This window comes from Lontra canadensis, unplaced genomic scaffold (genome assembly GCF_010015895.1).
Source record: "Lontra canadensis isolate GAN:19392208 unplaced genomic scaffold, GSC_riverotter_1.0 scaffold62, whole genome shotgun sequence".
In the NCBI taxonomy this organism is placed as follows: Eukaryota; Metazoa; Chordata; class Mammalia; order Carnivora; family Mustelidae; genus Lontra; species Lontra canadensis.
In genome coordinates, this window is record NW_022631056.1 from 12,496,309 (window position 1) to 12,508,747 (window position 12,439).

General features: G+C 35.9%; 1 protein-coding gene across 1 annotated transcript in view; it reads right to left on the minus strand.

The window, feature by feature from the left end:
- The window catches only part of GBE1 (1,4-alpha-glucan branching enzyme 1), a gene marked incomplete at its 5' end in the record, with an annotated part of 215,685 nt that overhangs the window by 20,258 nt on the left and 182,988 nt on the right, over positions 1 to 12,439 (minus strand). Inside the window, 2 exons of the mRNA XM_032877990.1 lie at positions 10,399 to 10,529; positions 12,124 to 12,308. Of these exons, the coding sequence (XP_032733881.1) occupies positions 10,399 to 10,529; positions 12,124 to 12,308 (316 nt within the window). The remainder of the gene's footprint in view (positions 1 to 10,398; positions 10,530 to 12,123; positions 12,309 to 12,439) is intronic.

Genomic DNA, 12,439 nt, shown 5'->3' on the forward strand with positions numbered 1-12,439 from the left:
ATGCTAGAGTTCTCAAAAATCCATGATTCCATGCTGCTGGGTATTTCCTAACGGTCATTATCCCAAAATTGCAGTCGGTGACTAGCACACACACCGGTGTAGGAGGGATGATTAGGGGCCATCCACGAAAGGTTGACGCTATGAGCATATGTGAGTTCTTCAGGGGAAGAGTAGAAGGAAGAAAAGAGAATAAATAACTAGATTTGGACCTGAGGGAAAAAGATAGGACAAAGCAGGTGCAGAGGAGAGGGAACTCAAGTGCTGCAGCAGATGGAGCAAGGGGGTAAAGGCAGCGTGGGAAGGATTTAGCCAGGAGCAGAAGAAATTCCGAGACTGTGACAGGACAGAAATCACCTTGTGGTGGTGACCTGGGGAATAAGAACCGAACAAGGTAGGACCGGAGTACGTACTTAATAGGTGATAGGATCAGTACCTACTCCTCCCATCTTTCCCTTCCTTTCTTTTATTACCAAATTTCCAAGGCATTTTTAGAGCCGGTAATGATGAGCACAGCAGGTAACAGTGCTGAGTTTACGGTCTGAGTGGGACACTGATGCTAAGCCTTTCATATGCATTAATTCCCTTAATTCTGACAATAATTCTACAAGTAGGTGTTTTAAAGATGAGCAAACTCAGAAAGAGTGAGGTTACTTTTATAACACAAGTGGGAGAGAGAGGGAACTTGAACGCTTAAACAGTCCTGTTCCATCTGAAGAGCCCATGCATTTAGCCACTATTCTAATAATAAGAACAAATTTTTCAACATTTACACATATAAGAACTGGAAATACTTAGAACTAGTGAGCCTCTGGAAGACAAAAATGTTAGAGTAAGACAACAAACTGAAGAAAACAATGTTTCAGAATCTGAAAAGAATGCTATCATCAGAAAAACTTATTTTTCTTGTTTTCCTTCGCTGGAAAGAAAGGAAGAGTGTTGAAAGGGAAGGTACTCAAGTGAAAATAATGGACTATCTCCAAATAGAAATGGATGGAGAAAAAAATTACAGTAATTTTTGTAATTTTACAGACAAAATAATTTTCTGTTTTAATGTTCCTGTAATGAAACACTTACTGTGTGCCAGTAGAAGCTAATATGATTGCATTTCATTAAGTTATACATTAATTAATTTTTCTCAATCACATCTAAAGAATACTTTCCTAATTCAACAATACCATATAGCAACCAAAAAGAATCAATTAATTTCACAAATAAACTTCACAGACATAATAGGAATTAATTAGGTATTTTTCCACCATTAGGCCAAGAAATACTACATTAGTAGAATTAGAAATGAGTCTTACACATGGTGATAACTGAAAACACTGTTTCCAAGAACACAGTTGTTCATAGCTCTACTTTTTCCACTTTTCTCTGGAGAAACAAACTCTCCCTTTGTTTGCAGCATCCATATATTATTCTTGGGAGCCCTTCAATAATTACAGTGAACCAGTAATTCTATCATGGTTTCATTTTAAGAATCTTCTGGAGTATTCAGGTACTATTTTCACATATAAGTAAAACACTGACTTCTCAGTTTGACCCTGTGAGATTCTGAATTAGAACAGCTTAACAGAAAATGATGAAAATGAAAATACCTCACTTACAGAAGATCTAAACAGCTTTAAGGATGGCAGGAGATATTTACTAAAATAAATAAATAAATAAATAAATAAATGGCTAATTTCTACTGAGATCCATAAGGAAAAAGCAATTTAACATTCACTACTAGAAATTTATTTTAGACCCAGAATGCTCTGTTTAAAGACCACTGGCATCAGATATAAAGAAAGGTGATGAATACAATTACAGTTTTGTTTTTTTTTTAATAGTTGAGAGTGATGTGTTTTGGACTGATTAAATAAAGAACTATTTTAAAAGAAAGATTAGATATGGAATTTTTCAGGCCAATATTTTCTTCTTCCATATAAGCAATACTGTTTGCTAGGAAAGGAAGAGGTTTACTAAATGAGATAGTAAGTATAAAGCCCTTGCAGACTACAAGGCATATGGTAAGTTTCTAATGGATGATAGATCTTCTTATTAAAGTCTGTTCAGCAAGTATTCTGACAATACATTTTGTTGTATTAATTTTGAGTTGTACAAAATCGTGATGCATCTTATTGAGAGTATTTTATCAATTTCTCCTTTCTACCATTTAATTAAATATCTACTTGAAGGGAAAGACAATAAGTTCTAGTAATCTTTGTACATCAATTATCTAATTTTAAACAACTCCAGGTGTTCTTTTCCTGTTAGGTAGCTGTCTCCTCTATCTATCCACCGCATCCATCCATCTGTGTGTTCATCCATTCATCTATCCAACACTCAGCCGTCCATCCACTTCTGACCGCCCATCCTTCTATTTATCACCATCCATCCAACAGAAACTTAGCTTCATGTGTGGTACCTAATACATTTTAACTAAACATATAATTACTAATGTGCAGGTAGACTCTAAGTCTTATGTATACCTCCACGTACCAGTACCTCTTTTTACAGATTGGTAAAAATAATCAACCTGGGCACAAGTATTTTCCCCCTTATCAGCAAAGCAACTGTTACGAGTGTATTGTTTTTAACGGTTACAGTAATGTTTCTGATTTCTCTTTTCTTAAAGAAGGACAAGAAATGGAGGACAGAAATCTTGAATAAGCTATTGTTAGATGAATTTCTGGAGCCTAGGAAACCATTATCACACAACCGAGCTATGAAGCAAAAAAAACCCCAGAAATGCTGTTGAATATCTCAGAATACTGAGACCCTGAAATAGTACTCCTATATTTAAGAAAAAAAAAAAAAAAAGAAAAAGAAAATGAAAAAAAAAAAAGTAAAGAAAAAAAAAACCCACCTAAAACCATTTGTGTTTTAAGGGCCTGCTTATTATTCATTACCACCTATAGTCTTATGAATATATATTAAGCCAATCTAAAACTGTTATAGCAGTTGCAATATTTTAATCATGCAAAATGTTTTTCTTACTTTGTGATTCATCTTAAATTCCTGGGTAGAAAAATGATGCTAAATCATAGGCTCTTTATTGCCAGTGGAGGTGGGGATATGCATCTGTTATTATCATTAAATCACAGGGATTGTTGGACAATGTTTAACAATAAAAAATGATAAAAAAGACCTCTAGATAATGTTTAAAAGTATTACTGTCATCTTGAAACTAAAGAGGGCTAACCTAGCAATAAATGCACATGTATTTTGAAGCTATAAAAACAAAAGTAGGACCTATATTAAATATGAAATTGTTAGTAGGGTCATCTCTTTGACATAAAGAATAGCATCATTAAATTGTAGCATAGAGTAAAAGCCCACATACACACACAAGGAAAAGAAACATGCTTGCATCTGTTCAAAGTGATTGTTGTAGATGTTCTACGAGAAAACCTTGTATTTTTTTAAGCTTTTTTTTTTTTTTAAACCAAAACATATATAACCTGGAAAACTAGAAAGTTGAGATGCTCTATTTTTCTTGGTCCAGAAATCAACCTTTATATATAAATTCTTGATGGAATGTGGCATTTAGCTAATCTTAAATTAAGCCCTTTGTTTTTATTTGTTGCATAAAGCATAGATCCTAATAAACACAGAGTGTTACATAACCATGCTTCAAAGGCTTCTGTAAACTAAGCAACTCGTAGCAACATCTCTGCCTTCAGCAATCATACTCCAGTGAATCATCCAAGTGACCTTATTTACTCATTAGAAACTCTGTGTACAGGTTGCAAATGTCAGAGTCTGAATTTACATTTTAAAAAGTACATCTTGCGGCAGTTTAATGAAAATATTTCAAAGATCTCAGGTCAAATTCAACTATTTACTCATCTGTTCCCTTAGCTTTAAATATTTTTTGGCTGGGATTCACATAGTGTTCACAAGCCATCCTTTATGATCACTCTCCTCTTAACATTTCAGTATTATAACAGTTTGAAACACCATTTGGAAAGGGGGCTGCTGTTACACTATTATTTCCACCCCCATCTCAGCATGGTGACAAATAATTTAAGAAACATTTGATTTTAGTGTTATTTATGCTCTCAGTATGATTCCGCACATACCAAGACAAACACCTTACGAATGAGGCGTGAAGGCAGTTAGTTGAAGAGCGAGAAGCTCGCCTGTGCCATGAATTTGTGTATTTGCTATACAGGATTTACAATTCCTTTTCCCATGCTACCTACTGCCCTGGAACTATACATTAAGTTATTCTGTGTGTAACAGAAATGTCATCATCAGCAATATCACCACCAAACCACACAGAGGCAGCCATGAGCAGAAGGCGGCACTCTGGTAGGGTACAAAGAGCAGGAGCTTTGCAGTACTTTGCTCAACCTCTGCAGCTCTGAGCTGGAGGAAGTTAGGTAGTGACATAAAGGCCTTGGTTTACTGATCTGTCCCATGAGGTTAACACAACCTACCTTACAGGGCCGCTGGGAATATGAAACTAGATACTTATTTAAAATGGCCCGAAAACAGAAGGTCCTCAAAAAGAGGTGCCCTAACACCCACTTTCCTTGGCACTACTCAAAATGTGGTCTCATCATTTATATTCTTCAAAATGGATTAGAAGGAATGGTTTTGTCCTTGGGGGCTTAGCAGTTTTCCTTTTGATTCAAGGCTGATTTGGTCATCGTTCTAAGTGAAGAAATACAATGGAAGAAAGAAAGTAATGATTCGGATAATATAAAGGGCATTATGTTTTTTTCTTTCTTTTTCTATGGCCAAACAATATGAAATTATAGGCAAATATAATACATTAAGAGAGTGTTTTTCTTCCTAGGTATGAAACGTATGACCTGTCTACTTGTCTATAGGTTTAGATCTGAGTTCTGCATCACCCACATTGCTATTTACTAATTAGAGAATGTTGGTGTTTATGTTGAAGATCAGCAGCTAAAAAAGACCAACATGAGACAGTATGTGTGTGTGTGTGTGTTTAATTTTCTAGAATACGGCTGTAGATTCTTATGGCAGAAACAATACTATGTCTATTAGCAGTCACCATTAAGACCACATTCCAAAACCTTAGTGATACGAATCAGACTTCTCTTTTAGCTTTCCAAAATCTATCATCTTATTTTGAAGTGATAGTTAAAAGCATCCTTAAAGTGTTTCTTCTACTTAGCCTGGCATTATCCCCAAAATAGTTCACCTTACAACAGTTTCTTGGGAAGACAGTCACCACGTATTCTCCACAGATTTGAGTGAAAGTCGATGTCTTGCTACTTGATATACAGGATAGATGGGTTCAAAAAATGGAACAGCTCAAGAATGCAGACATGTTACCTGTTCGCAGGTTTATATTTCATAGTGACAGAAGAAGTTCAAATGACTTCTTCAGAAACTTTAAATTTGTTTTGGCACCAAATCCTGCTTTCCAGGGAATTAAAAATTTGATGAATTTCTTGACTTGATTAATATATCCAATCTTGCCACTGTGGATTCTTCACAGTGAAAATCTGTATTCAATTCACTGGCTTAGTAGTTGGAAATACCAATGGCACAGAACACTTTGGCAAAGTCAGAAAATACAGCACAGAAATCCTAATTTTTTGTACTTTCCCTATCTGAAATGATTCTATAATGCCAAGCTACAATGTCGTGTAAAGGTATAAGAATAAAGTCGGAAAGATGAAAGACCAAAAAGAAATGAGACTTGTAAAACGCTAAGGATTAATAAAAAGAACTCTTAAAGCTAAGCTTGGAATACTAAGAGCCAAAAGATATCATAGGCATATCTGCTGCTTATGGAAGACGGTACAATCATAATAATAACAGAGAACTATTGTCTTCCTCATTAACAGGTGAGAGGCAAAAAGCAATATATATATATTTTCATGCAGGAGTCTGCTTCTCCCTCTCCCTCTGCCTGCCACTTCCCTTGCTTGTGCTTCCTCTCTCTCTAAAAAAAAAAATAAATAAAATCTTAAAAAAAAAAAAAAAAAGACTAAGGGAGCTATGACATCATACTATTACACATCCCAAAAAAACTAAAGATTTTTATTTGGTTGCAAATGTAATATGAATAGAAAATGTGATGACTGTCAGGAAAGCTAGTTTCCCTTAGTCTATATTAACAAGAGGGAAGTATCAAGATAAAGGGAGGTAATGGGGTACTTTCCGTCATACTTGCCAGACTCTATCTGGAATACTGTGCTGTTAGTTCTGGAGACATGCCTTAAGAGGGATGTACACCATGCCATGTGTATTTCGATGAGGGAGATGCGATAGTAAGAGGTCTGGAAAGTATTATGAGAATCTAGTGAAGAAACCAGAGGCATCTGGTCTGCAAGAGGGAAGTCTTGGGAGCAGTGGGTACTGTGAGGAGCATGTTAAGTGCCCTCTGACTTGAGTGGCGGCTTGTAGAACAGCCCTTGGGGACAGAGTACAGAATTAATGTATTTATTTTCATATATTTAAGGTAATATTAAAAAAAAAAAAAGAAAAACCCTGAATTGCTTACCTTGTGACATAGTGAGATTCCTAGGACTGGAATGTGCTCTATTGATGGTTAGCTATGATATGTGGAGGAACTGATAAACGGTATTTCTGCATTGAACTGGGTCACTGGAGTACAGAACATCACAAAATCCAGAAGGTTTTAAGATGAATATAGGAGTGAAAGCTGGCGTTATGAACCTGTAGCTAATCAGGTGTGGTTTAAGGTATGTTGGAGATCCTCTCCTGCTACTTTCCCCTCCAAAACAACAACAAAAAAGTCTTTGTTATAAAAATATTATTACATTAGATAACCAGTCCATGAGGTCTTGCATATTTCTTCAGTTTTCAAGAAGACCACTATTAAAATGTAAATGTCCTTAAAGAAAGCAGTAACATATAGGAATTAGTTAAAGCTTGTTGACAGACAAGAACGAGAGAGGTGCCAAGAGTAAATAAGGTCTAAGTGGGCACAAACCTGTAGAAAACAAATCTGCAGGAAAAGGACCAAGAATATTTTCTTTGAGGTTTTCCTAGAGATCCAGTAGATGATCAAGGCTCAAGTTTCACTTATATGAAGATATGGCCCAATTTTCCCAGGTGTCTATATCATTAGAGCTTTCAATGAGTACAGTTTCTGAAAGGGGTCACTAAAGTAAAGCATTCAGTGTTTACTATAAATTTCAGATTTATAGAGAATTTTGGATACCTATAAATATCTAGATAAATCACCAAATTTCAGGAAACTCAATTTGTGTCACGGTTTTTATCAAAACCCAACTAGACAGGTACCTGGCTGGCTCAACTGTTAGAGCATCTGACTCTTGATCTCAGGATCATGGGTTCAAGCCCTGTGTTTAGTGTAGAGATCACTTTAGGAAAACAAAACAAAACAAAACACACAAAATGCCAAACTAGCCTTCCATGTATAGTATAATATTATGTCATTAAATAAAATTAACTTTTGGGTAGATTCTACTTCATTAAATATGCTATTATTTATGTAATGACTTAATAATATTTGTTAAAGTTAAAGAGATCACATAGTTACACAGGAGATCAATGTAGCTTGAGTCAAGATTTTTATTCTAAACATCACAATTGAAATTCTATGTATTTACATTTAACAAAATCCTAAATAAAACACATTTTCATATTTATGTGTGTGTGTGCACGCATGCGTGCATGTGTGTATTTGTTTATTTATTTATTTAAGTAAATTCTATACCCAACATGGGGCTTGAACTCACAACTCTGAGATCAAGAGTCACATGCTCTAAGAAGTGAGCCATCCAGCTGCCCCTAAACTTGTATTTTCTATTTCCCCAACTGGTTACAACTCTACTCCTCCTTGTTTTCTTGCTTAGGTATCCTAAGTAATAATATCACTACCATTCTTCCCCTTGCTCAGAATGAAAACTTATATTTTCTCTTCTCTATCCCAAGTTCAAACAATTGCTGAGTTCTTTCACTCTAAGAAAATGTTCTTTCTAGCCTGTTGTCATCCATTTAGCTCATGCCCTAATTAGCTTTTACATATACTGTAATTTCTCATAATTAATATCTGTACTTCCAATCTCCTTCTTCAAGAAAGCTCTCCATGGGTCCATGAGAACTCTTCCTAAAGCACACATTCTTATCAGGTAGCTCCTTAACTTAGAAACCTTCAGTGACTCAATACAGAACTACGGAAAAAAGTCCAAACTAATTAATATAGCATTGAAATATTCTATTATGTGATCTTGATCTATCTTTTCAGCTTTATCTCTTATTCCTTTTTAGGGTCATCATTCTCCAATTAATACATTGTGCTATTCATTATGTAAGAATGTTCTATGCTCTCCAACAGCTGAGATGGCCTTCCTCAATTTTTTCTACTATAATTTTATCTACTTGTCTAGGTCCAGGCTTAGAGTCTTTTCCTTAAGTCAGTCACTCTATCCATCAATTTCTCTTTCTTTATTTTTTTCTTTTACTTATCTCCTCTTCTCCCGTGGAACATTCCTGTCCCATTTACTGCATTATGACTTACATCCTAGTTTGGTTTTATGTATCTCTTCTCTCCTACCAACTTAGCGTCAAGGACAGTGCTTAACAAAGACTGCAGTAGTCCCCAAGTACTAAAAATGTATTTTGGTTTGATTATAAAAAAGTATATACTGATTGCACGTTGATTACATTTTTCAGGTATGTGAGGAGTGAGTCTAGGGGCATTACTTCAGCAGTTTGGAGCTGGGAGGGGTCATGGATGAGTTGCTACACATCTAGCATTTATTTCTATTTCTTTATAAAAATGGTGAGTACATTTGCTTCCTGGAACAGTGCAGCTCTTTGGTGCAGGCAATCCTATCACACTGAAGGAGCATTCTCTCTGTCAACAGGGGCACACTGGGACCATTAGTCACAGCTGCAGCCATCTCTCCTAAATGCCCCGGTGGCATGTGGAACTGTGATCTGTTGGGCAGGAAGAGGGGAGGGAACCATCTCTCACCACACTCACTGAGTAGCACAGGGGGCTGGTGGGTGCCTCAGGCTACTTCACTGGACAGCACTGGCCCTTTCTTCTTTACTCTTAGAGAGACTTTCTGGGTAACCACTTCCCCAGGAGTCCACTTCCTGAGTCCACTTTCCACTTCCTGGAAACTTCAGGGTAATTCCCTTGATTCAACCAGTCACGGCAATACACTTCTCCTTCCTAGAAATTTCTTTGGGGATGTGTGACTGAATTCTGGTCAACAGAAGATGAAAGAAAATTTGCTAAAGTGACCTCATTCTTAAAAAGAGAAAAAAAGGTCTATTTGGCTTTTCTTGTGTTACATTTGGAACCATGGCTGTTGTCTTGTGACTATAGCAGTGCCATCCTTTGGGCGTGGGTGCACCTGGAGGGTTGAAAGCAGAAAGACAGAATGAACCAGGAAACTTGATGATACTGTCACGGGTCCTGGGGTCACCCTACCTCAGGACTTTTGATTGTGTGGCAAAATACATCTTCTTTACCATATGACTGAGCTGAACAGGAGGTTTCCTTTACTGTAGCTAGAGATACCCTGATGCATCAGCCTTCCCCTTGGCATCAGGCAATGTTCAGGGTGGCAGATACTGATCATTGTGAGGGCTTCAGGGGAGAAGAACATTATTTCAGTGGTCTGTTTAAAAATTTGTGTTAGGTTGTTGGTAGGTCCTGAATCTGTCATTTCTTTTTTTTTTTCATGGATCTGGTAAGTCATAATCTTCCCAAAATACCCTGCACTTTTCCTTTTGCAACAATGATCAAACTTACAATTATTAATGTTTTTCTTTTTCACTAGTTTAAAAGCTCCATAAAGGCAGTGACTACATCTGCCAGGAGAATTCCTGTATTTACAGCACCAAGCAGAGGCCTGGTACACTGGTGTTCAGTGAGTAGGTGCTCAGCAAATATCTGTGAAACAAATAAATGAATGAGTACATGAATATACAGAATATCAAAAACATTCTCCCTATCATTTCTTTTGCTCACACTCCCAAAGCCCTGATTCCTTACCAGTTTAAGCCTTCAGAAGTGAGCTATGTCCTGCATTTGAGGAGGCAGAACAGTGAAAAGGGAAGGAAGCTATCTTTATAGCTATTGTCTGCTCTCTCAGTGGATAAAGGGAAAAGAGATAATTTTTAAAGGCAACTTACAAAATATTTTCATAAAGGAAAACTATAATCATTTCCTGAATTGCATATTGGATCAAAATATCATGTAAAAATGTTCAGAATCATTTTAGAACCAGAATGAAGCTGAGGATTCATTCAGAATAACCAAGCAGAGCAAAGATTTGCCAGTCACTGTTTCAAGTCCCTCATTTTTCAAAAGAGTAACTGAGAGCTACTGTCACCAAGATCTGCATTGGTCTTTCTTATTCTCTCTGATGTAATAAATAATTGAATGCAGACAGATACATTCACCAGCAACAAAAAGGATATTTTCCTGGCAGTGTTGTTCCAACTCGGTAATCAGTGTAGCTCTTGCTTGGATGAAAGTTGAAAATAAAAAGAAGACCTGCTCTCTCAAAAGCAATGATCTTATTGGCTTCATGCTTTTCACTCACATAGGCCTGCAAGAATTAACACATATATTCCATTATTACACTGTGGGTGCTGCTAGAAGCAAATTACTTATTAAAATGTTGTTTTTGTCTTTATTAATAGACTTCTTAGTCATTAAGCCAACAAATGAAAATGTACTGTATTTTTTGAATGTCTTGCAATTTTGCCATGTTTCAAACTCTGCACTAACAAAAGTCTCAAAAACAGCTTAAAGAGTATAAAGATCTCAGTAGTTATTGACAACTTCAAATAAAGCACAGAGAATCAGCTCTGTGGCTTAGGTTTTAAGTACGTATGTCACCTATAAAGTGTGTGTGTGTGTGTGTGTGTGTGTGTGTGTGTGTGTATGTGTGTGCATACTGGATGTTTACAAGTGAATTTTCTTTAAGAGTTTTAGTCCCCAGATTAATGAGGTAAGGTATATAAAATTACATTTTAAAATAAAATGTAACATTGTTATTGTATTGGGATTTCTGAAGTTGTAGTTACCTTAAAAACTTTACATTATTGCACACCTTTGTCAGATTTAATGGCAACCTAATATTCTTTACAATTTATCTTTTTTTCTAATAAAAGAGAAAGTCTGAAAAGAAATTATATCTACCAAGTCTCCCATTTTATACACCATGTTTTATAGTAGGCAGCGAGAAGCCTTCGCTTTTTCAACACCACCCTCTGGCAGCTCCCATTTTGAAAGGACTGATTTCCCTGCGTATCAGCAGCACTACTCTTAGTAACTTAGCCATGTGAACAAGGCTCTAGAGTAAACAGCATGCCTTTTGGTATTCAACATTGTTCCTGTTGAAAAGGAGCATCATTTTGCTCTCTCTTCTGGAAATTGCTTTACTAATAAACGTGATTAGGGCATTCATGTCATGTAGCCAATCTTGGTGAATATATAAGTACCTTTGTTTAATCTTTAAAAACAAAAAAAGTCATAGACACCAAAGTTAAAAAACATCAACAGTAATTTCAAATAGTACCAGTAAAAAGTAAATGGATTATAAGTAACACATACTATATGCTAATTTTTGCAAGGGGAAAAAGCCTGTATAAAATTTGCACCTGTTAATTACATTTTCTAAAACTTATTGAAAACTGAGACTTTAATTCCAGAGGAGAGTCAGACTCATGAAAAATACAAAACAGCATGCAGGTATAATGACATCTATTGAGATGACAAGTTAGAGACCAGTAAAAGAAGGGAGAAAAAAAAGGAATAAAGAGATCTACATGTTGTCAAAGTAGCCTCTTTATGACAGCAAAATTATTTATATAAAGAAAACAGTCAAAACAATTAAGATGTTTCCACAGCAATTTCCAAAATGGACTCCATGCGGAGCTTTTGTCCTTTATTTTAGCCAATTGAAATAAAAATTACTGAATTTAACCAACAACAAACTAAACAGGAAAGTAAGCAGGGCATTGTGTCTAAGGAGACTTCAGTGACATGTTTTGACAACCTGAAGTATGTTCCAGGGCACTACACACTGAATAATAAAGTGGTTTTTAAAAGATCCACATATGGATTTAAATCGATTGCCATTCCAAGCATGTACAACATTGGTGACTAAAACATAACATTTAGAATAAAGAGCTTACCTGTGGAGCTGAAAGCCAACCACATCTTTCTTCCAATTTATTCATATCCCTGTCAAAGTTATTTAGGAACTTATAGCGAAGGAGGTCATCGTCAGTTAAATGAAACTGCCTTCTGGCATAATGATAACTCTCATTATTTCCTTTCCTTGGGAAGTCCAACCATTCAGGATGCCCAAATTCATTACCTGTGTTTTAAAAACAAACAAACAAACAAAAAATATAAACCTCACCCAGTAATATTAGCATTTCTTGCTAAGGTGACTCAATAATTATATATCTTAAAGTCCTTAAAATCAGCCTAGGTTATAATTTACCA